The sequence below is a fragment of the Trachypithecus francoisi genome, unplaced genomic scaffold (genome assembly GCF_009764315.1).
Source record: "Trachypithecus francoisi isolate TF-2019V2 unplaced genomic scaffold, Tfra_2.0 Lachesis_group21, whole genome shotgun sequence".
Lineage (NCBI taxonomy): Eukaryota > Metazoa > Chordata > Mammalia > Primates > Cercopithecidae > Trachypithecus > Trachypithecus francoisi.
Window position 1 is genome coordinate 10,416,498 of NW_022681467.1, and position 26,334 is coordinate 10,442,831.

The 26,334-nt window shown below is 36.8% G+C and overlaps 1 protein-coding gene across 2 annotated transcripts in view; it reads right to left on the reverse strand.

Annotated features, from left to right (window-relative positions):
• The window catches only part of MACROD2 (mono-ADP ribosylhydrolase 2), a 2,183,277-nt gene that overhangs the window by 59,112 nt on the left and 2,097,831 nt on the right, over positions 1–26,334 (reverse strand). For both annotated transcript variants that reach the window (XM_033185566.1, XM_033185564.1), the window contains 2 exons: positions 16,081–16,155; positions 15,728–15,820 (listed from right to left, as the gene is read on the reverse strand). In XM_033185566.1, the coding sequence (XP_033041457.1) occupies positions 15,728–15,820; positions 16,081–16,155 (168 nt within the window). The remainder of the gene's footprint in view (positions 1–15,727; positions 15,821–16,080; positions 16,156–26,334) is intronic.

Here is a 26,334-nt window from a genome sequence, read left to right on the forward strand (position 1 = left end):
TCTTTTTTGCTTCACACTTACTGACATCACACTTACTGATTTCAAACTACATTACAAAGCTATAGTAATCAAAACAGTATGGTACTGGCACAGCAACAGACACACAGACCAATAGAACAGAATTGAGGAGCCCAGAAATAAACCCATGCATACAAAGTCAACTAATACTTGACAAGGTAGTCAAGAACACAGAACGGCAAAAGGATAGTCTCTTTAATAACTGATGCTGGGAAAACTGGATACCCAGATAGAAAAGAATAAAATTATACCTCTGTCTTATACCACTCACAGAAATTAACTTGAAATAGATTAAAAACTTAAATGTAAGACCTGAAACTGTAAAACTCATATAGAAGACATAGGAAAAAAACTTCTTGATATTGGTCTTGGCAATGATTTTTTGGATATGACATCAAAAGCACAAGTGACAAAAGCAAAAATAAATAAACAGATTTTCTAAATAAACTAAAAAGCTTCTGCACAGAAAAGGAAATAATCAACAAAGTGAAAAGGCAACATATAAAATGGGAGAAAATATTTGTAAACCATATATGTGATAAGGGGTTAATATCCCAAACATATAAGAATTATAATAAAACAGATTATCTGATTTAAAAAAGAAAATCTGAATAGTCAAAAAGTAAGTAAAGAGTTTGAGTCAGTAATCAAAAACCTCTCAACAAGGAAAAGTCCAGGACCAGATTAATTTGCTGGTGAATTATACCAAACATTTAAAGAAGAATTAATGCCAATCTTACTCAAACTCTTTCAAAAAAATTGAAGAGAAGGGAAGACTTCCAAATTCACTTCATGAGGCCAGCATTATGTTGATATCGAGACCTGAATAGACATTTTTCCAAAGAAGACTTATGAATGGCCAATAGGTATGCTGAACATTACTAATCATCAGGGAACTGGAAATCAAAATCACAATTAGATATGACCTCATGCTTGTTAGGAAGACTTTTTTCAAAAAGGCAAGAAAGAGCTAACAAGTGTTGGTGAGGGCATGGAAAAAAGGGAACCTACACTGTTAACAGAAATGTAAATGAGTACAGCATTATGGAAAATAGTATTGAGGTTCCTCAAAAACTTAAAAATAGGATTACCAAACGATCCAGCCATCCCACTTCTGGCTAGATATCTATCTGAAGGAAGGAAAACCAGTAGCTTGATGTCTGTACTCTCATGTTCATTGCAGCATTATTCATAATATCCAGGACACAGAAACAACCTAAGTGCCCATAGATGCATAAATAAAGAGAGAAAAATGTGACACACACACATACACACACACACATCTCACATTTGCATACATAATATGTGTACAATGCAATATATATGTATAATGGAATATTACTCAGTCATAAAAAGAAGGAAATCCTGCCATTTGTGACAACATGGATGAAACCCGAGGGCATTATGCTGAGTGAAATAAGACAAAGACAAACACTGTGTGATTTCATTTATATGAGGAACCTTAAAAAGTTAAAAAAAAAAAAAAAAAAAAAGACTTCTATCCTGAGCTCTACACTTGGAATGAGCCCAGCAGTGGCTTTGTCTGTCTTCCTCAGTTTTAGTGCTAGTGTCTATATAATTTCTGGCACATAGAACATGTGCATTAAAAACATTTGTTGAACGTATGAATAAAACCATTTACGACTTTCTTAGTTATGTAATGTGCGGTAGGGTAACGGTGGACTGATGTGCTAGCAAGGATCCCCCTGCTAGTCATTAGAGGTAGCAGAAAAAAAAATAACTTTACTCAATTATATCACTTGTAATCATGTTTCCATTTTCTAGTCTCAGTGTAGTAGTTTTCATTGTGAAATAAATACTATATTTCCTAATATAAAGTACACTGCTTTCACATCTTAACATCTTTGAAATAGTGAATTGTTACAAAATTTTTGTTGGTCAGGACATGATGATACAATTTATCATACCCATATAGGCATTAGCATCAAAACCAAAAGTACTCAAACTTGCAGAATGAGTTTCAATGACTTGGGTTAAAATCTCTGAAAAATAATAAACATGGAGGGAGTTGGTGAATCAGGAGTGTTTTAACAGCCTCTAAGTAGAAGCAAGAAAGAAAAAATAGGCTAACTTTATATGATAGCAAGACAGACTTAAGTCTTAAGAGACTTACAAGCCAATGAGTTTTAAATTCTTTATGAATTCTCTTAAATTCTGAACCATCAAAGATATTGCAAGAGGACAATATTGTATAATAAAATCAGATATTGATGACTTTGATTGAAAGTGATTTAGAAGTAGGACCCTGAATATGAAGTTTTAGCAATACTGTAACTAATTCCTTTAGCCTAAAATTTTCTTTCTATGTATTCTCAAGGGTGATATATGAAAAAGTTCTACATCTTGTTCAAAGAGTTTTTTAAAACATATAAAATAAAAATCCTAAATGATAAATTATTGTGTCTTACTTTAATAAGCAAGATTTTAGAAAATTTATGAATAATACATAAAATAATGGCACATCTTACAATTGAGGCATCTTAGAAGTACACCTTCATCGATAGTGTGGGTACAACTATATTAGATGTAGAATAGCAGTACTTGCCATAAAACAATAGCAAGTAAACTACAACCTCAGATGAAATTGGAAGCTACTGCCCTACCCTGATACTACCTTAGTATTTTGTCACCATCTATCAAATATATCAAATAGTGAACAATAACAAATAAGTGAGGTGGTAAACAGGTATAAAAGGGCAGTTTTAGGCTGGGCATGGTGGCTCACCCCTGTAATCCCAGCACTTTGGGAGGCCGAGGTGGGTGGATCACGAGGTCAAGAGATCGAGACCATCCTAGCCAACATGGTGAAACCCCATCTCTACTGAAAATACAAAAATTAGCCAGGCATGGTGGCATGCACCTGTAGTTCCAGCTACTTGGGAGGCTGAGGCAGGAGAATTGCTTGAATCCAGGAGGTGGAGGTTGCAGTTGACTGAGATCGCGCCACTGCACTCCAGCCTGCCAATAGAGCAAGACTGTCTCAAAAAAAAAAAAAAAAAAAAAAAAAAAAAAGGCAGTTTTGCCTTCAGTATACTGTCAAGAAAAATTGTCTAAGACTTGACAATGGATAAAAGAGATCCCTGGATGTCACTGTGGTGGAAGGTTGGGTGTTGCCCTCCAGACTCTCTGGGATTATCTGGTTCTTGTAGTAATGAAAATGAGATTTGTTCATATCAATGAAAATGAATTTTGTCTGATAGAAAGAAAGGGTATGTTGTATTGTCCTGTATGATATTAGCCAGTTTGGAAATTTTCAGTGCTCCTGAACTGTGTGTGGTTGTATGGATATATTCAGTGTTTCTGAATGTATATATATTATGGATCCATGTGTTTATCCATATAGCCATAATTCAAAACCAATATACAGTCATGCATTGGTTAAGATGAAGATACATTCTGAGAAATATGTTGCTAGGTGATTTCATCATGCAAACATCATAGAGTGTACTTACACAAACCTTGATGGTATAGCCTACCACATACCGAGATTAGATGGTATAGTCTATTGCTCTTAGATTATAAACCTGTACAGCATGTTACTGTGCTGAAGACTGTAGATAATTATAACACAATGGTAAGTACTTGTGTCTAAACATATCTAAACATAGAAAAGGTACAGTAAAAATGTAGAATCCATAATCTTATGGGACCACCATGACATATATGGTCTGTTATTGATAAAAAGTCACTGTATAGTTCGGCAGAGAAGAATTAACAAGTTCAACATTTAAAGACAGAATTCCACTTATGCGAGTGATCTTTTGTTTTTGCAAATTACTTTGATAAGCCATGTGGTTTGATAAGCCACATGGTTGTAGAATCATATAACTCAGGGCAAGACCAGAAGGACATAGGCATGATACAAAGTTAAACTGTAAATGAAACTGGAGTGTTAAGAAGGGCAAGAAATCAAGAAGACAAAGGGTGATACAGGATGTAGCTGGATGCTGGAGACTTAGAAGAGATGGTCTCTGGAAATTCCCCACATGGGCATGCACAAGTTAATAACAAGTTTTGATGCTAACATTCACTTAAACCCACACACATCCTTGAGTTTGTGGTACTGCACGGAGTGAAGGGATGAGAGGTGGTAGTGGTGTCTGAGTGGGAGCCATAGTGAGAACTAGAGACAGCTTAGGATAAAAACGAAAGGCAAAGGCTGAAGTGAGAAGTCACCAGAGGCAGGAGCTTGGAGCCTGAGAGTAGAAGACATAAACCTGACAGCAAAGAATTCTCAGAGATATTGGAAGGGATCATAGATTTCTCCTAACATGAAAAATGGAGGTTCGGGGCAATATTTTTCTAAATCTTCAAAGACAAGATGATTGCAGCAAGCTAGAGGATTTAAACAAATTCAAGAGGCCTGCATAACTTTCTTACTGGGTAGATACATATGAACTTTATACATGTATAATCTAACTTTACACACGTACATATGCATATATGCTATCCACACCAACATTATTATGGTAGCAGTGAATATACCTTTTATTCTTCTATATTTTTTAACTTTAAAATTATAGGTCAGTTATGCAGCATAATTTGAATGAACTGGTTCTATATGTTTACATTGCATAGATAGAGACATGTAGAAAACTTAAGCAATTTAGCTTAAAACTATAATTTTTATGTTCAAGATACTTAACCAATATGAGGAATTTCATTAGACACTAAAATATTCATAAAACCCAAACAAAGACCAACATTTTAAATTAAACGGATATCCTAAAACATAATTTTGGTTGTTGAATTCCAGATTCAAAATGTTATTAAAAAAGAAGAAAACAAATGGTAAAACTGCCCTAGAAAACTAAATAATGGTGCTACTACTATGAATAATAGGGCATTACTAAACTTGATTTCATTTGAAAAGAGATACAAAGACTTTCTGAAAGTAGAATGTTCCAGTAAGTTTGTTACTTAAGATGCAAGTGTATACAGTATTTTGCATGAATCAAAAATATGCCTGAGCAATGACTCTTTATAGCCAAGAACACAGCTTGTATATGAAGGCCCAAATGTTAGGTATTCTATTCCCAGGGACATGTCCATTGTGCTATCGTGTAATACGCAGGTATTCTGTGTATGGCAACATTGCTAGTGCAAGGTCTGCTTTTCAAGGAGAGAAGAAAGGGCTCTGCCAGCGATGTAAGAATCCTATGAGAAATGGAAAACACCAAGGGCTATACAGGGGTCCTTTGTAGATGAGATAAACCTCTAATGGATTTGACTGGTAGAAGCAGAAGAGAAAGTCACTCACTTGCTATGTGTTCACTGAAAGATGAAATCGTAGCCAGAGGAGTTGCAAAAACTGATGTTTCCCACATGGACTGAGAAAGATGGTGATGGAAATCCAGCTTGGTTCTGAGCAGAGTTTCTGTGTAAACCCACCTTGAGCTAAAAGGCATTCCCCTCCCTCCTTAAAGTATCTTCAGGGAGTAATTAGCTGTCCAATCGTTGGTAAGCCCTAATATATTTGGGTGATTTTTTTTTTTTGCCTGGCCTAGGGCGCCGCTATATTTTTATCAATAGGGTACAATAACTAAAACTGAGGAAAACCTATGATTTCAGCTTTCAGCATGGCTGACCATTGGCTCCCATGCCATCACTCTTGTTTCATCAAGAATGTGGTCCTTCAGAGTTGGCCTTCTAAGAAAATTTATAAAACTGGAGAACCTTATAACTGCAATTTTGAGTTCATGCCCCTCATTATTACCCTAGAGACTGGGATTCTTCGAAGTTTAAGCATTGCCAGGAATCACACAGCCAGGGCTAGAAGCCATGGCTGTCTATACACTACGTCTCAAGGTCATGCTGGTCAGACCACGCTTGGTTCAAAACATAAACCTATAAGCATGATACTTTACACTTGTCACTGGCTTGTGCTTAACTCTTTACTTGCACGCCTGCCCATATGCATCTTTTTCTAAGAAAACATTAAACCATAATATACTTAAAGTCTCTGTCAACATTTTGTTCAATCTTGGGTAAACAGACAAAGGATTACTATTCTACACTACACTTATTAATTGATATGAAAAATTATTGGGACCAAATGTATTCATTCTGTGTAACACTTAGAGAAAAAAAATCCAGTATATATCATAAACATACATGAAAATTTTGTGAAATAATAACACAATGTGGATATAGTTAGGATTTCATGTCAAATATTTCTAAATTCACCTAAATAACAAATGTAAGAAAGATGTTTTAATGCTGACTTTATATTTTATACTAAAACATGAGATCCTTTTCAGAGGAGATCTTCTATAATATTACTTTCCTATTTGGTTATTAACCTAAATGATGTTATTCCACTGGATTTCATATGTGTTGCAGGTCCTGCTGGGAAATCATAAAACTGGGCTCATTTAGGAAGAGGCAATGTGGCTATATCAGAAAAGCTGCCATATGTGAAACCTCACTTTATGCCTGTTGAAATTTTTGTACTTCAGGTCTCCCAGGGACATGTCCATTGTGCTATTGTGTAATTTTATCAGCATGAACTTCTGCTGAATATTTTTCCTTCTTTTCAAAATCCATATTTTAGTAGAGCTAACTTCGAAACTTAATGTTGCAACATCTGTGCCCATCCACCTGGGAGCCATAGAAGATGTATCCTGAAGATTATCTACATTTTCTAATCTTATAAAATGCTACAAAAAGAGAGAAAAAGGTTATATATTTTTCCTGGTCTGGATTTTTTTTTAAAGGAATCACTTTCTGCCTCCTTAAAAGGATTCTTACAATAAAGGAGAACGAATACTTCTAAAGCTATAAAGAATATCTTTACAAATGTAATAAAATACTCATTTGTTTTGTTTACACATAATTCTTTTTTTTTTTTATTTTTTTATTTTTTTATTTTTTATTATACTTTAAGTTCTAGGGTACATGTGCATAACGTTTATATCATGTATAACTCCCCAATGCAATCCCTCCCTCCTCCCCCCTCCCCATGATAGGCCCCAGTGTGTGATGTTCCCCTTCCCGAGTCCAAGTGATCTCATTGTTCAGTTCCCACCTATGAGTGAGAACATGCGGTGTTTGGTTTTCTCTTCTTGTGATAGTTTGCTAAGAATGATGGTTTCCAGCTGCATCCATGTCCCTACAAAGGACGCAAACTCATCCTTTTTGATGGCTGCATAGTATTCCATGGTGTATATGTGCCACATTTTCTTAATCCAGTCTGTCACAGATGGACATTTGGGTTGATTCCAAGTCTTTGCTATTGTGAATAGTGCCGCAATAAACATACGTGTGCATGTGTCTTTGTAGTAGAGTAATTTATAATCCTTTGGGTATATACCCAGTAGTGGGATGGCTGGGTCATATGGTACATCTAGTTCTAGATCCTTGAGGAATCGCCATACTGTTTTCCATAATGGTTGAACTAGTTTACAATCCCACCAACAGTGTAAAAGTGTTCCTATTTCTCCACATCCTCTCCAACATCTATTGTTTCCTGACTTCTTAATGATTGCCATTCTAACTGGTGTGAGATGGTATCTCATTGTGGTTTTGATTTGCATTTCTCTGATGGCGAGTGATGACGAGCATTTTTTCATGTGTCTGTTGGCTGTATGGATGTCTTCTTTTGAGAAATGTCTGTTCATATCCTTTCCCCACTTTTTGATGGGGTTGTTTGTTTTTTTCTTGTATATTTGTTTGAGTTCTTTGTAGATTCTGGATATTAGCCCTTTGTCAGATGAGTAGGTTGCAAAAATTTTCTCCCATTCTGTAGGTTGCCTGTTCACTCTGATGGTAGTTTCTTTTGCTGTGCAAAAGCTCTTTAGTTTAATGAGATCCCATTTGTCAATTTTGGCTTTTGCTGCCATTGCTTTTGGTGTTTTAGACATGAAGTCCTTGCCCATGCCTATGTCCTGAATGGTACTACCTAGATTTTCTTCTAGGGTTTTTATGGTATTAGGTCTAACATTTAAGTCTCTAATCCATCTTGAATTAATTTTCGTATAAGGGGTAAGGAAAGGATCCAGTTTCAGCTTTCTACTTGTGGCTAGCCAATTTTCCCAGCACCATTTATTAAATAGGGAATCCTTTCCCCATTTCTTGTTTTTGTCAGGTTTGTCAAAGATCAGATGGCTGTAGATGTGTGGTATTATTTCTGAGGACTCTGTTCTGTTCCACTGGTCTATTTCTCTGTTGTGGTACCAGTACCATGCTGTTTTGGTTACTGTAGCCTTGTAGTATAGTTTGAAGTCAGGTAGCGTGACGCCTCCAGCTTTGTCCTTTTGACCTAGGATTGTCTTGGCAATGCGGGCTCTTTTTTGGTTCCATATGAACTTTAAAGCAGTTTTTTCCAATTCTGTGAAGAAACTCATTGGTAGCTTGATGGGGATGGCATTGAATCTATAAATAACCTTGGGCAGTATGGCCATTTTCACGATATTGATTCTTCCTATCCATGAGCATGGTATGTTCTTCCATTTGTTTGTGTCCTCTTTGATTTCACTGAGCAGTGGTTTGTAGTTCTCCTTGAAGAGGTCCTTTACATCCCTTGTAAGCTGGATTCCTAGGTATTTTATTCTCTTTGAAGCAATTGTGAATGGAAGTTCATTCCTGACTTGGCTCTCTGCTTGTCTGTTACTGGTGTATAAGAATGCTTGTGATTTTTGCACATTAATTTTGTATCCTGAGACTTTGCTGAAGTTGCTTATCAGCTTAAGGAGATTTTGGGCTGAGACGATGGGTTTTTCTAAATATACAATCATGTCATCTGCAAACAGGGACAATTTGACTTCTTCTTTTCCTAACTGGATACCCTTGATTTCTTTCTCTTGCCTGATTGCCCTAGCCAGAACTTCCAACACTATGTTGAATAGGAGTGGTGAGAGAGGGCATCCCTGTCTTGTGCCAGTTTTCAAAGGGAATTTTTCCAGTTTTTGCCCATTCAGTATGATATTAGCTGTGGGTTTGTCGTAAATAGCTCTTAGTATTTTGAGGTACGTTCCATCAATACCGAATTTATTGAGCGTTTTTAGCATAAAGGGCTGTTGAATTTTGTCAAAAGCCTTTTCTGCATCTATTGAGATAATCATGTGGTTCTTGTCTTTGGTTCTGTTTATATGCTGGATTACGTTTATTGATTTGCGAATGTTGAACCAGCCTTGCATCCCAGGGATGAAGCCCACTTGATCATGGTGGATAAGCTTTTTGATGTGCTGCTGAATCCGGTTTGCCAGTATTTTATTGAGATTTTTGCATCGATGTTCATCAGGGATATTGGTCTAAAATTCTCTTTTTTTGTTGTGTCTCTGCCAGGCTTTGGTATCAGGATGATGTTGGCCTCATCAAATGAGTTAGGGAGGATTCCCTCTTTTTCTATTGATTGGAATAGTTTCAGAAGGAATGGTACCAGCTCCTCCTTGTACCTCTGGTAGAATTCAGCTGTGAATCCATCTGGTCCTGGACTTTTTTTGGTGGGTAGGCTATTAATTGTTGCCTCAATTTCAGAGCCTGCTATTGGTCTATTCAGGGATTCAACTTCTTCCTGGTTCAGTCTTGGGAGAGTGTAAGTGTCCAGGAAATTATCCATTTCTTCTAGATTTTCTAGTCGATTTGCGTAGAGGCATTTATAGTATTCTCTGATGGTTGTTTGTATTTCTGTGGGGTCGGTGGTGATATCCCCTTTATCATTTTTTATTGCGTCTATTTGATTCCTCTCTCTTTTCTTCTTTATTAGTCTTGCTAGCGGTCTGTCAATTTTGTTGATCTTTTCAAAAAACCAACTCCTGGATTCATTGATTTTTTGGAGGGTTTTTTGTGACTCTATCTCCTTCAGTTCTGCTCTGATCTTAGTTATTTCTTGCCTTCTGCTAGCTTTTGAATGTGTTTGCTCTTGCCTCTCTAGTTCTTTTAATTGTGATGTTAAAGTGTCAATTTTAGATCTTTCCTGCTTTCTCTTGTGGGCATTTAGTGCTATAAATTTCCCTCTACACACTGCTTTAAATGTGTCCCAGAGATTCTGGTATGTTGTATCTTTGTTCTCATTGGTTTCAAAGAACATCTTTATTTCTGCTTTCATTTCGTTATGTACCCAGTAGTCATTCAGGAGCAGGTTATTCAGTTTCCATGTAGTTGAGCGGTTTTGATTGAGTTTCTTAGTCCTGAGTTCTAGTTTGATTGCACTGTGGTCTGAGAGACAGTTTGTTATAATTTCTGTTCTTGTACATTTGCTGAGGAGTGCTTTACTTCCAATTATGTGGTCAATTTTGGAATAAGTGCGATGTGGTGCTGAGAAGAATGTATATTCTGTTGATTTGGGGTGGAGAGTTCTATAGATGTCTATTAGGTCCGCTTGGTGCAGAGATGAGTTCAATTCCTGGATATCCTTGTTAACTTTCTGTCTCGTTGATCTGTCTAATGTTGACAGTGGAGTGTTGAAATCTCCCATTATTATTGTATGGGAGTCTAAGTCTCTTTGTAGGTCTCTAAGGACTTGCTTTATGAATCTGGGTGCTCCTGTATTGGGTGCATATATATTTAGGAGAGTTAGCTCTTCCTGTTGAATTGATCCCTTTACCATTATGTAATGGCCTTCTTTGTCTCTTTTGATCTTTGATGGTTTAAAGTCTGTTTTATCAGAGACTAGGATTGCAACCCCTGCTTTTTTTTGTTCTCCATTTGCTTGGTAGATCTTTCTCCATCCCTTTATTTTGAGCCTATGTATGTCTCTGCATGTGAGATGGGTCTCCTGAATGCAGCAGACTGATGGGTCTTGACTCTTTATCCAGTTTGCCAGTCTGTGTCTTTTAATTGGAGCATTTAGTCCATTTACATTTAAGGTTAATATTGTTATGTGTGAACTTGATCCTGTCATTATGATATTAACTGGTTATTTTGCTCATTAGTTGATGCAGTTTCTTCCTAGCCTCGATGGTCTTTACATTTTGGCATGTTTTTGCAATGGCTGGTAGCGGTTGTTCCTTTCCATGTTTAGGGCTTCCTTCAGGGTCTCTTGTAAGGCAGGCCTGGTGGTGACAAAATCTCTAAGCATTTGCTTATCTGTAAAGGATTTTATTTCTCCTTCACTGATGAAACTTAGTTTGGCTGGATATGAAATTCTGGGTTGAAAATTCTTTTCTTTAAGAACGTTGAATATTGGCCCCCACTCTCTTCTGGCTTGTAGAGTTTCTGCCGAGAGATCTGCTGTTAGTCTGATGGGCTTCCCTTTGTGGGTAACCCGTCCTTTCTCTCTGGCTGCCCTTAAGATTTTTTCCTTCATTTCAACTTTGGTGAATCTGGCAATTATGTGTCTTGGAGTTGCTCTTCTGGAGGAGTATCTTTGTGGCGTTCTCTGTATTTCCTGAATTTGAATGTTGGCCTGCCCTACTAGGTTGGGGAAGTTCTCCTGGATGATATCCTGAAGAGTGTTTTCCAACTTGGTTCCATTTTCCCCCTCACTTTCAGGCACCCCAATCAGACGTAGATTTGGTCTTTTTACATAATCCCATACTTCTTGCAGGCTTTGTTCATTTCTTTTTCTTCTTTTTTCTTTTGGTTTTCTCTTCTCGCTTCATTTCATTCATTTGATCCTCAATCGCTGATACTCTTTCTTCCAGTTGATCGAGTCGGTTACTGAAGCTTGTGCATTTGTCACGTATTTCTCGTGTCATGGTTTTCATCTCTGTCATTTCGTTTATGATCTTCTCTGCATTAATTAGTCTAGCTGTCAATTCTTCCACTTTTTTTTCAAGATTTTTAGTTTCTTTGCGCTGGGTACGTAATTCCTCCTTTAGCTCTGAGAGGTTTGATGGACTGAAGCCTTCTTCTCTCATCTCGTCAAAGTCATTCTCTGACTAGCTTTGATCCGTTGCTGGCGATGGGCTGCGCTCCTTTGCAGGGGGAGATGCGCTCTTATTTTTTGAATTTCCAGCTTTTCTGCCCTGCTTTTTCCCCATCTTTGTGGTTTTATCTGTCTCTGGTCTTTGATGATGGTGACGTACTGATGGGGTTTTGGTATAGGTGTCCTTCCTGTTTGATAGTTTTCCGTCTGACAGTCAGAAGGACTGTCTGTTGGTCTGTTGGAGATTGCTTGAGGTCCACTCCAGACCCTGTTTGCCTGGGTATCAGCAGCAGAGGTTGCCAAAGATAGAATATTGCTGAGCAGCGAGTGTACCTGTCTGATTCTTCCTTTGGAAGTTTCCTCTCAGGGATGACTCCACCCTGTGAGGTGTGGGGTGTCAGACTGCCCCTAGTGGGGGATGTCTCCCAGCTAGGCTACTCAGGGGTCAGGGACCCACCTGAGCAGGCAGTCTGTCTGTTCTCGGATCTCAACCTCTGCGTTGGGAGATCCACGGCTCTCCCCAAAGCTGTCAGACAGAGTCGTTCGCCTCTGCACCGCCCCCGCTGCTTTCCCTATTGGACCTCAGCTGTGGGCTGTCCCCAGAGGTGGAGTCTACAGAGACAGGCAGGTTTCCTTGAGCTGCTGTGAGCTCCACCCAGTTCGAGCTTCCCAGCGGCTTTGTTTACCTACTTAAGCCTCAGCAATGGCGGGCGCCCCTCCCCCAGCCTCGCTGCTGCCTTGCGGATAGATCGCCGCAGACGGCTGTGTTAGCAGTGAGGGAGGCTCCGTGGGCGTGGGACCCTCCCGGCCAGGTGTGGGATATATTCTCCTGGTGTGCCTGTTTCCTTAAAGCGCAGTATTGGGGTGGGAGTTTCGCGATTTTCCAGGTGTTATGTGTCTCAGTTCCCCTGGCTAGGAAAACGGATTTCCTTCCCCCTTGCGCTTCCAGGTGAGGCGATGCCTCGCCCTGCTTCAGCTCACGCTGGTCAGGCTGCAGCAGCTGACCAGCACCGATTGTCCGGCACTCCCTAGAGAGATGACCCCAGTACCTCAGTTGAAAATGCAGAAATCACCGGTCTTCTGTGTTACTCGCGCTGGGAGTTGGAGACTGGAGCTGTTCCTATTCGGCCATCTTGCTCCGCCCCTCGTTTACACATAATTCTTAATACATATGTACAGCTTTCCATTAAGATACTATTTTGTGAATACAAAATCTGGAGCTATAGTCTCAAAATGTTTTCAAACAAGACTTTTTAATAACTAAATAAAAAGAAAGTAAAACAATTGCTACTTTGAGTTTATTTACTACTTTTCTTTTGTGGATCTATCAACAGCTCAATGGTTTCTTTTTTAATAAAATAGAAGTTATGGTTTTATTTATTTCTCAAATGCAAGACAGATACTGACAAACAAGAAAGTGTTTATGAATGGAGAGAAATGCCTTCCACCTGGCTTCCTTCTATTAGTTGTTTTATCTCTTTAGAATAAAATATGCGGCAATGTAAAGAGTTTAGAGCACATCAAAACTGCCTGCCTGAGATGGTGCTGCCAATCAAATGGGTAGAACCAGCTGTTGTTGAAGGATAATGTAGAATATGTGACTTTCTACAGATTCAAAATAGTGAAGAAGGATGATGAATGGACTTAGGGAAATCACATGTGGATTTTCTTGACTTTATCATCAATGTATCAAATTATGATGAATACTAAGTACTTACGGAGTGCATTCTATGTATCACACATTGTTTTAATTGCTTTGCACATTTTACTCATTACATTTTCACCATACATATATGTGACAGGTACTTTTGCCATCGTCATCTTACAGATGAAGAACCTGAAGCAGGTAGGTTCAGTAACCTGTCCAAAGTCACCCAGCTTATCAATGATGGAGCAGAGCTACTGCAGAGCACCATGAGTCTACATTGCCTCCTTTTCCTATGAGTACTGTTCACACAGGGAACAAAATAGCTTTTCACTCTTATTTCGATGCAAAGTATAAGATGACAAATAGTTTTATAAAATACATTTTTAAAAATATTTCTATCTTCACTCCAATCTATTGGCTTCTTGCCCTGAAGGCTGCCTTAATATTTACGGAGTGTTCATTCCTCTTGAGTTTTCAGAAATCATTATAATGCTCACTTATTTTTTAAAACAGTATAAAATTATTTCAAATTTAAACACCAGAAATATTCAAGGCAGGGCCAAGTGAAATATCTATGATAAAGATGGGAGAGAAAATGTGGTTAATTCAAGACTACCAGCATTGGTAATCATCTTACACTGAAAAGTCAAATTTTAACAAAGAAATTCAACCTCATAGTTGCTAAAAGCAAGGAGCAGAATTTCACCTTGCTTTTTTCCCACATGCTATTCCACCATTATCAGAAAAAGATTGGCATATTTACAAGGAAGAGAGGAAAGGTGGGTATTTACTTCTTCAGTCATCAGAGTAGTGTTCAATGTTTGGGAAGGCTCTGGGAGAAGGGAAACATGTCAATGTGTGCTGAATGCCAGCTTTTTTCTTATAGGTCAAGTCAAAAAGAGAAAAATGTACAGCTGTTTGATGTTCCTCTTTACCATTTACATTTCTTGAAATGCAATAAACAAAGCAAACAATTTCTGCTAGAGAGAAATTAAGCTAACACACACAGCATTGTCTATTTTACATTTTAAAACTGCAATTGAAGAGAGCAATACCATGTATCTGATTCTGAGTAAGGGTTGTATCAATTCTCAGTTATCAATATTAGACATGAAATAACTTCAAATATACCCTTTATTTGACTTGACAGGAATGTGGAGTCGTGAGTCTGAACTAGGATTTGCAATAGAGAAAAGTTTATTAGAGGCATAGACGTGGAAGAATATCGTACTGTAAATGCAGTCAAAATTTTAAAAGTGTCAAAATCTCTAACATGGTTTAGCAATTAAACTGTGTCAATGCCCTTGCCAAGAAGAGTTCATAATTTGGAAGCTGTAGTTGCTATTGACCTGATTTTACAATTGAGATCATGTCTGGGTTTTAATTTGGAAACAAAATTGATCACTGTGTTCTTTAAACAAGACCTGTCAAGTTATTACTCTGTAACTGCTTTGAAAATACATATTTATTTAAGAGCAGTATGATTTAGGATATACTGTAACAAAAATTATTTCATGAGCTTCTTTTAAGAGATTGCTTTATATTTAAACATTGAATTCTTTAAGTTCTTCAATTAATCCTGAATTACTCAGAATAATTTTTAAAAATATATTTTAAAAAATATTTCTATCTTCACTCCAATACGTTGGCTTCTTGCCCTGAAGGCTGCCTTAATATTTACAGAGTATTCATTCCTCTTGAGTTTTCAGAAATCATTATAATGCTACTTATTTTTAAAACAGTATTCAATATGATTGCATCCTAATATTATCAAACAAACTTGCAATTTACGTTCATATAACTTGCTTATTTTACATAAATTGTTTCTTTCATCACTACTATACGAAGGAAGACAGATGAAATCCATACAAAAAGGTCAGTCTATTTGCTTTAAAGCCATTTCAGACTTTTTATGAACTTTATCCCTCTAGCCCATAATTTTGATTTCTTATAGGCTTTCTCAATACTGTAATTTTAAAAATTTAAATTGAATCTAAATGAATAACAAAAACATCCTTATGCTATATGTAGTTGCTATAAGTCTTCCAAGTATCTTATTTTGCTACTTCTAGATTTTATTCTACTTTCAAAAGGAGATTTGGGGTTAAGGAAATGTTCATTTTCCCCCTTTACAAACTGTAATTGCATGAGAATAACTTGATGGTTGAATCCTAGGCAGAAATCCACAGAAACTTTCTATTCTTGATGGGTTAATTTAAGAGCAGTCCTACCTTTTTCACCTTCTTTTTCTTCTTGGTCATCTGTTAATGGAATCACTTCTGGTTTCTCCACAATCACCGCATCTTCTTGGTTTGATGCAAGTTCTAAAAAGAATGAGACAGACACTCAGGGATGTTTTAGTTGGAATCACTGAGAGAATACAGAGACTATGGCATAGAAAGTTAGAGTTCTTTTTTCCCCCTTCAAGTTTCCATAGGTACACCAAGTTGAGCACTGTTGTTATCCTCCAGTAATCATTGCTTAAAACACACACACATGCCACTCACACACACAGGTGTATACAGAAGTCATGGTTCACAGTTTCATCTCATTCTCTGATAACAATATATTTTGGTTTCAGTACCTTCTGTTTCCATATATGAGCTCTGGGATTCTGTTTCAATTTTTATTTCATTCTTCATTGAATCATTCTCTTGTCCTGTTCAAAACAGTGATTGAAAAATAAAAGAAATGTGATATGCGTGACCACAGCTTTATTCCTGACCTTCAGAAACCATGCTTTAATCGTGCATGGAGAGATAGAGAACAGTTTTGAAACCAAAGTGGAGGGCAAAGATACAATTTTTCTAATCGTCAGATTTATATCAATTATTTTCTGAGAAATATCCTGATAATTTAGGAAAAAATCTTTTTTTTTTTGGAAACTGATTTGAAACTGCCATACTTATATAGCTTATCAATGCACAGGATGTGGATAGAGGACACAACCTGGAAATTTTCAAATTTTACAATAATTTCTGGGCTGTATGGGTTAACTACATTCAATTTCCTTTTAAGATACAAATATTTCCCATAGTGAGGATTCGTAGAAAATGGAAACACTACTTGCACTTTCATTTTTCCATCAACAGAGCATAAAAAACTTGAGTCATGTGGGCACAAGGGAACTGGGGAGATAACAGCTCAGCCATTCTCTTAAGACACATACTAAATACAGCAAAGGTCAGGAGAGAATTCAGCCAACTCTTGATTACTCTTAGGTTGATTATCTAGTAATGGTTTTTCTTCCACACTCCTTGGCTTCTCCTCCTACCCTCCCCTGTAGAGTTTAAAACATTTAAGTGCTCATTAAGAGAGGAAATTGAAATGTGTCCATTTTGCCTTAGGCTAATGAAAGATTTTGTGATGAGGATATTTACCTATGGAAATTTTTTTAAAAAATTCTAGAGCTAGGGTTGGTTATAGGTGCAAAGCAGATTGACAGAGTGTGGACTCTGCCTGAGTCCATGCCTGTGGTGGCATTATGGTTTCAACTTGTCTCTACTTCTTCCTATAAGAGGATTGTATTTCCCTGTCTGTGACAGTGTGACATGCAGTGGCCCTTATGGGGCAAGTGTATGTTCCCACCACATTGACACAGGTCTGTTCATGTGACTTGTTTAGGAAGTGGCACTGGAACAGACATCATGCGTACTGCAACCAAGCAGAAGCCTTCAGATCTATTGTATGTTGCCTGCAGCTCTTTTGCTCCTAAAAGACCATGTTCCTTCATCTAGATCCTGAAGGGAAAGCATGTGGAACACAGTCAAGCAGGGCTAAAAAGAGACACAACCAGCCTTTGTTGTTGAGCCCCCAATGAGATTTTTGGGGTTATTTGTTACTGCCGCAAAGCTGACTTATATAACTCCTCATCTTACAGTTTCCTCTTTGATACAATTATTTTTAAACTGCCCATGATACTACGTCCCCTTGATTCATTCTCTGCTAGCAGGACCCAGATAAGGGAAAAATCATGCCTTTTGTGTGATATCCACTCCTCCTGAGCTCAGTTTTAATCCAAAGGATCCAATAAAATAATTAAAACTAAAGCATGTTTATCTATTTGATCACTGAATATAAAAACCTCAAGCGGTTTTTGATGATTTTCTTTCATCACTCCTGAAGTTCAATGAAATGCCATCTTCATGGTTCTGCAAAATATTTCGGTTTTCCCACTTTCTAGCCTCCTGCCTTCTTTCCTCACTTAGGGATATATCATCTGTCTCTTGGATCTTTCATTTTCTTTTCCTGTATTCTATTTTGTGATTTGATCGCAGAAAGGCCTTTTAAAATTTGAACTTGATCAAGACCTTTCCACTTTTGAAAAACCCGTTCATCCTCATTCTTCCCCATTGCCACTCAAAGTTGTAAGGTTGGCAGAGAGAGAGAGAGAGAGAGGGAGAGAGAGAGAGAGAGAGAGAGAGAGAGAGAGACACACCGAAGGTCAGGCAAGTAAGTTTATTAGCCTGCCCGGCCGCCCCACCAGGCAGAGGCGGCAGCCTTCAGCTTACAAAATGAGGCGTTTATATGGTGGAGACAGACCCTGGGGTTGTTTGTCGGTTAACTTTACCACATATCATCTCGTGAGCAGTTTACAATATAGGAATTTACAAGAGCATGTAACTTAGGTTTATCCACGTTTCTCGCGACCTCTCCCATGCCACCCGGAGGGCTGTAAGCAAGTCTGGTGACCTTGCTTAGTGCCTAGATAAGGGTCCAGGAATGCAGTTGCAGAGTATTCAGGGTAAGTTTCAGCTGCATTGTTCGGGGTGGGGGTGGCAGTCCTGGGGCAGCTTGTCCCTAACAAAAGTATGGTCCATGGACAAGCAACATTGGAATTACCTGAGAGCTTTTCAAAAATGCAGAATTTCAGGCCTCATCACAGACCTATGGAATCAGAGCCTGCACTGTATAACAAGATGTCTATGTGATTTGTATGCAAGTTAAAGCTTGAGAAGCACTGGCCTAGAAGATGTAAGTGAATCTGCAAATTATTGATCCCATAAAAAATGCCAGACTGTCCCCAGATACTTCACACGTATTATCTCTAATCATCACATTACCCCTGGAAAGTAAGTGCTGTGATCTCAGTTCTGCTTTCAAAAATCATAACCAGCTCTACCTGACTACAATCCCTCTTTTCTTTTTGTTTTGCCTGGAAATGTCTTTATTTTGCTTTTTAGCTTTTAAAATAGAGATCTACTTGCATACAGTAAAATGTGCAAACCTTAAGTGTACATCTTTATGATGCTTTAGATATATACACATGGATTTTCCTGCGTCATTACCATCCAGATCAAAAGCAATTCTCATACCAGTGGCTTCCTCCTGTTCATACACCCACCAGGTAACAGTGTGGTGTGTTTTAGAAATTCATTTAAATGTGACATGCACCATATGCTCTTTTGCATTTTAGGTTTTTAAATAACTGTTGTCTGTGAAATTAATTCCAGTTGCTGTGTGCATCAATTGTTCATTCTTTTTCATTGATATATACTATTCTACTGTCTGCATATACTATGTCATATGAGTGTTGAATTGTTTTCAATTTGGTGCTGTTATGAATAACACTGCTAAAATAAAACTGCTTGAATCTTTCTTTTGGCAACATATTGTAATAGACTCATATTCCTTGGGTATAAACCGAGTGACAGAGAACAAGTAGGTTATATAAGAGAGAATATATATGTTTAGCTTTACTAGATCCTGCAAAACAGTGTTCTCAAGAATTTGTTCCGTTTTACACTTCCGCCAGAAATATATAAGGATTCCATCTGCATACTTTATTCTTTAGATTATGTCATGCTACTATGGGCCACAAAATATGCAGCAGAAAGCAATTTAAAATCCAGTTTCCACCCTTATCACCTTTGGATACTATATGGAATGATGATGACTGAACTATTGGTTATTCATTCTACAATGTATTGAGTGCCACCAGTGGTAAATATGCCTGCTGCTGGAGTAGATCTTAAGTAACATAGATACAGTGCTTGTCCTCAGAAAGCATACAGTTGCTGGAACCAAGCATTATATGTGAAAAAAAGATCTTTCTATTAAGATATAAAACAATTTCCTCTTTCTACGGAAAAAATCACTTCGAGCAGATTTTTGGATTAATGGGAAACTGTGTTGAATAAAGACTATATTAGACAACAAAATGAAGGCTGAAATACTCTCAGTAAATTAAATGAAACCAGGACATTTAACAAGGATTCATGTAAAAATTCGAAAATCGAGTTTATAAAATCAGTCTCAAGAACTGGGATGGGAGGACTTCAACCTCATTTCTGATAAAACTAGGGCCATGGGTTTTGCATTTCAGATCTGCTACAGATAAGTCTGGACCACAGAATGACTGCATGGAGAGAAGGATTCTGTTATAGAAAGTAAAGGCAATATCTTTAATTAATCTCCTGGCAATGTCTTGCTTGGAGAGCCATTTCCCGCTATGCAAATAAATAATGTACTTAAAAATTAAAACATAATATAATTATGCTGAGGGAAAATACTTTTGTAAAAGATATATTCAGAAAAACAAAAACTATAGAAAGTGTCTTTGTATTTACCTGAAATATAAGAATTGGTGGGTAAGGAAATGAGAAGATTGAATGAATAGAAAATTGATGGAGACATTAAGAAACAAATAAATGTTTTAGATATCAAACTCGAGTTCACTAAGAAAGCAAGGGTAGTGAGCAAAATGAAACATGAAATGATGATAGATATAGAAAACAGAAAATAGCAATGAATTTCTAATTTAAGGATTACAGAAAGTCTAAACAGCAACATTTCATCAATCTGAAGGCAACCACTAAGTGACATATTATGAGGTTTAAAAAGATTGTAGAAGGTAAAATGCAATTTCACTTTTTTAAACTACATACACAGGACATGTGTCCTTATACACATTTATATTATCGGGGGCAAAAACTGAAAGGCTGTATCTCAAATGTGGTTGTTCAGATTTAAATTCATAGGATTTTGATTTTGCTAACCTGCATTTTATAACAATTGCATATTATATAATTTAATAATTATAATGAAACAATTTCAAAAATAGGGAAAAATATTGAGTGATAGCTTAGAAGAAAAAATTCTAGCTAAAACATATGTGTGTGTAAGTTAGGTGTCTAACCAAATTTAATTACTTTTTCTCAGTCTCTACTTGCACTCTAGAAACATTTGAGAAATAAAACTTTTAGGCAATTCTTGTTTCTGCTTAATGTCTCTCTTTTCTGTCTTTGGGCCAAATCACCTATCTTTCCCTGTGCTTTCTATATACCAACCTAATCATCATTTTCTAAATATATTACTTTATTTCTTGCCTTTGTACTTCCTTAGCACATGTTCCCAATGGCTGAAATACCCTTTTTCTTCCTTTCCTATATGGAAAAGTATCCTCATCTTTCACAGCTAAACTAGCAACTTAGTTTTTTGGTATAGCATTCTCGGAATCACTAGGCAGAATTAATCATTTTCATATCTTTGCTTGTTGAGTTCTTTTGCCCATTCATCTATTTAGTATTATCCTGATCACACCGTGATGTAGTTGTGTCTGTGTTTGTCTCTCTTATCAGATTAAGAGAGAAATTTTGTTTTATTCATATTTTCCTTCCCAGCACCTATTTAATACGAAGTCATCAATCAATGTCTATTTCACTGGACCTCTATTAGAGTACTCATCAAGGTCTGTAAATAGTCATTAAGGACTATAACTTACTTTCTCTTGCATCCTTTAACAACAACGTAGAGTCCCCTATGCTACTAAGTACTCTACACATTATATTTGTTACAGAGAACCCTGGAATGGGAATAAAGATAACTGGATATTTTAGGCAAATCACAACCTTTTTGGCCTTTAATTTCATCATCTACTGAAAAGAAAAAAGGCTGTGGAACTAGGTAATCTCCTAGGTTCATGGCTATGTCTTCAGATGAAGTTTCCAGTCACATTGACGTTTGTTTATTGGATGGCCGATACTGAGAGGGAACCTTCACTGTGATTGAGTGAGATTCATTCTCTATCGCTGTTGATATAGGGAACTGGCCATTGCACCTAATCATCACACCAGGTCGCTGCAGGGACTTTTAACTCACTACTTGTGACCCGACTTTGTCTATACCATGAAGAGAAAGAGTAGAGCATCCAGAGAGGGGAAGTGACCAAAATCTGTATTCCTGTGTGTCCCCTGGTCCCAGTGCTCCACTTGATAAATTTTCAGAGGAATTCAATCAAGAATGAGAAGGTCACCATTCAACAGAGCCTGGGCACTGCTGAAAAGGTGGGCCTGCTTGAGGTGGCACCTGAGGCTGTTGATGAACACCAGGGAATGTCTGTGACCTGTAAGGCTTGACCCTTGACTTGGAGGATAAAGCGCTATTTCGAATTTTCTCTTCCTGGCCCTCTAAACGTCTCTCTTTCTCCTGATTTGTTTCACCTGTGTGCTTTACCTGTTTTGACAATCTTTCCTTGAAATAGAAATATATTTTTTCCTCATCTTTCTTAAATACAGTTAAAAATGGGGGAAGAAAGAAAACAAGGTGTCTAGCTTTGAAAATGAGGCAGGCTTTGGCCTACTGCATAAAGACAAGGTATGCCTGAGTGCCTTGCGCTGCACCCAGGCCTGCTGTGTGTTAATGACTCCTCTGGGGCTTCCAGCCCATCTGCCTTTCTCCTCAGTGCATGCAGACCTTACACATTCCATCTTGCTTTCTTGGCCCCATGGGGGCAAGCTTTATGTTTCCCTCTTCATATTCAGACTAGTTGAATTCTCCCCACTGTCCTCTGCCCTAATCCCTCCTGGCCGAGGAAACAAAAGAACACAAAGAATTCCACAGTTTATGTATATATTTTTCATGCAGTGAACTCAATCAGTCATGCTTATGGGAGGAGACCATTAGAACAGATAACCCAAAAATTCATTCGCTTTTCTTTAGAAATAGATGACATGACTGTTTCTTGGAGCATTGGTAATTAAGTTTGGCTCAAGCTAATGCTTTAGTTTTAATTAATTTGCATAAAAATTGGTCTGGGGACATCAGTCTAGATTTCAGCATTTTGAGGGGATAAACCTAAACTCACTTTATAAATGGACTGTTTCTGAACAATAGCAACAACAATATAATTTTATTGCTTGCAGATTATTAGATGCTCAAGTTTTCTTAAGAACAAAGGCTTTGTTTCTTTGATGCTTGTGTTGAAGAAATCATGTAAATTGTGTCTTTTTGTTAAACTTGAAAGTTGATTGCTGCTAATATTAAAAAATGTACTTTTATAAAAATGTCTAAAAATATCCCAGATTAAGAGCAAAAGTTAAGCCTAGATTAGTGTGAATTTGATTATCTTCTAGACATCCTTGGTTTTCTCCTAGAGCTAATAAAACTTACTTTCCTATTGTAAGTTATTTTTAAAATTATTTTTTTCCCTTATAGTTACAAAAGAAATACAATTTCCTTATGGATACACTAAAATGCATACAAGCATTGCGAGTTGTGGGTAATTTTATGACTAAGGAATGGCCAGTTTTAATATTGTGAGTTGTCATATTTCTCTTGTATATGTGTATACACACGTAGATGCAGACATATGCACAAATATGTAAATATATGCTGGGATCAAAACTTATTTACACTTTGAGTCCTGCTTTTTTATTTCATATTTTAATAAGCATCATCCTCTGTCATTACAATTGATTTGGAAATCTCATTTTTAAAAGATACATAATATTCCATGTTATGGGTGAGCTTTCAGGTGTTTACACTTTTTTTTTTTTCCATTAAACATCATATTGCAGTGAACATTTCAGTGAATAAATATCTCCATAGTCTGGGTGGGTGTTAGTTTAGGATAAATCTCTGAGGCATAATTTTTCCATCAAAGTATGAACATTCTACCTTTTATTAGGTTTTGCCAAAATTGCTGATGAGGAGGGTATGCCTTTTAGTCTCCCACTAATATGATGTAGGCATGTTTGGAAATCCTATTTCCACTAATTTTGTATATTTTCAACTCCACTCAATCTTACCTAGTTCAAAAAGAGAGGATACTATTTTATTTGCATTTCTTTATATAATAAAGAGATAGGGCATCTCTTCATATTTATAATGACTGTATATCTTCTTTTGTGAATTATAATGGAGTCTTTTGTCCATTTTCCTCTTAGATTGTTTCTATTTTTTCTTACTGGTTCACACACACTTTTTTCAAATAAAAAAGTTAGCTCTTTGTCATTTAGGTAAGAATATTTTCCCACTAGTTTTCATTATAACCTTTATTTATTATGTCAACATTTATCTATTACAATTTTGCTATTTTCCTTTTATGCAATATACTGACATATGCATACACATTACAGATATGCGTATGCCTGCATTTCATAACATATGCATACCATCATGTGTCTGCAAGTATGCATTCACAGTTCAAAAAAGCAGCCTGTAATTTTTTTTTATTTTGTTGTTTTTTAAAAATACTATTTTTGTAGAGCGGTTTTAGATTTACAGCAAAATTGAGAGGATGGTACAGAGATATCCCATGTAACTACTACTGAAGTCCATAACTTACATTAAGGTTCACTCTTGGAACTGTTCATTCTATGGGTTTGGGCAATGTATAATGAAATGTATCTACCATTATTGCATTATACAGAGTATTTTCAATGCCCTAAAGATCCTCTGTACTCCTATTCATCCCTGCCTACCCCACAACTCCTGGCTACCACTGATCTTTTCATTGTGTCCATGGTTTTGCCTTGCCAGAATGTCATATAATTGGATTCATACAGTATGTAGCCTTTTCACACTGGCTTCTTTCACTTAGTAATATGCATTTAAGTTTCCTACATGTCTTTTCATGGTTTGATAGCTCATTTCTTTTTAGTGCTGAATAATAATCTTTGGTTCTTTTACTCTAGTATTTTTATAGTTTCATTTTTATGTTTCATCTCTGTTCCTTCTGGAATTTATGTTGGTGTAAGGAATGAGGTTGGGATTCAGTTTATTTTTCCAAATGGCCAACTAGTTGTTTTAATGCCATTTATTGAGTCATCTGTCTTTGAAATGTCAGCCAGAATATGTGCTGAAATCCCAGATCTACTTGGGTCTATTTCTAAACTCTTTCATCTGTTTCATTGACTAGCCTGTCTATTCCTATAGCAAGGACTACCCTGTTAAGCACATTTTTCAAACATTCCATGTCATTCTTAGTCTATTTGTTCTGTCATTGACTAATAATATTGTATCTGGGAACTCCTCATTACATTTTCAACAGGTTTTTATTTGTATTGTATCTTACCATATCATCTGACACATAAAACCCCATCATTATATTTCATCAGAAATTTAAATTGTTATCAATATCAAATAACCAACTCTTTGTCACTGGAGATTTTTTTGGTAGAATTCTAACCAAATAGATTCTAAAGTAGTTATTCATGTTTTCTTTTGATGCTCCTTTCCCAAATATACATTTTTCTAACTTTATACTTTTAAAGCTTTACATTTGTATTGAGTTTAAGTCAATCCGAGTGGCTTTTACACTTATTAAAGTAACCTAATTACACTTACTGTCATAACCATTTGCTTGTGTTTCTGTCATCTTATTTGATACATTAGGCTTTTGTTACGCTGCTAGTTATTATTATTATTTGCATTCTTGAGTATACTCTCATGTGATCTCTTTGGGGAATTTGGAAAGTAAGATATCTTCTTTTAATTTTATTATTATTCAATTCTATTTGTGATTATTGTACAATTTTTCAGAGATATTCTGAAAGGTAACATATTGTCAGAATCCATAACATGGTAGGATTTTTAGTTTTTGAGCCGTATTTATGGAGTCAGGCTAATGTGTAACTCCTCCTACTGCCAGCCATAATCTAGTTTTACAACAACCTCTGCCATTGATGCTTCCTTTCTTTCCTCCTTTCTTCCTTCCCTTCCTCATTTCCTCTCTTTCTTTCTTCCTCTTTTAGCCAATTTTATAAAATTGCAACATACATATAGAAAAGCACACAAAAATATAGAGATCTCAATTAAATAACCAAATACAAATACAAAAACTATATATTTTTATGATAACCATCTAGCCAGGCAGCTCCCTCATGGCCCCCTCCCAGGCAGTATCTCCTCTCCAATCACCAAAGTTTAATCAAAACCCTATCATAGTGATTATTACCTAGGTCTTCTTTATTGTTTTATCACCTAAACAAGCCTTTCTAAATGTTAATTTTTTTCCTGCTTTTTGAACTTGATATATATGATATTATATAATAAACAATATATGCTTTCATACCTTCTCTAGTTTAATATTACATTTGTGAGATTCATCATGTTTTTGCATGTCATTGTAGTTTCTAGTTTCCAGTGAGACTTTTATTTATCTTTTTTTTTTCTTTTTTGACAGAGTCTTGCTCTGTCACTCAGGGTGGAGTGCAGTGGTGCTGTCTCAGCTCAGGAGGCTCATTGCAACCTCCACCTCCTGGATTCAAGTGATTCTTCTGACTCAGCCTCCTAAGTAGCTGGGATTACAGGCACTGTCACCATGCCTTGCGAATTTTTGTATTTTTAGTAGAGATGCGGTTTCACCATGTTGGTCAGGCTGGTCTCAAACTCCTGACCTCAAATGATCTGCCCACCTCAACCTCCCAAAGTGCTGGATTACAGGCCTGAGTCACTGTGACTGGCCTGATTTATCTTTATCTTTGTCCTCTGTCTATAACTTGTAATTTTCCTCTGCTTGTTTTTGTGATTTTTCTCTTTGTTGCTGGTATCAAATAAATGGATTATGATGGGCTTAGGTGTAATTTTCATTACGTTTCTTATGCTTTGGGGTCAT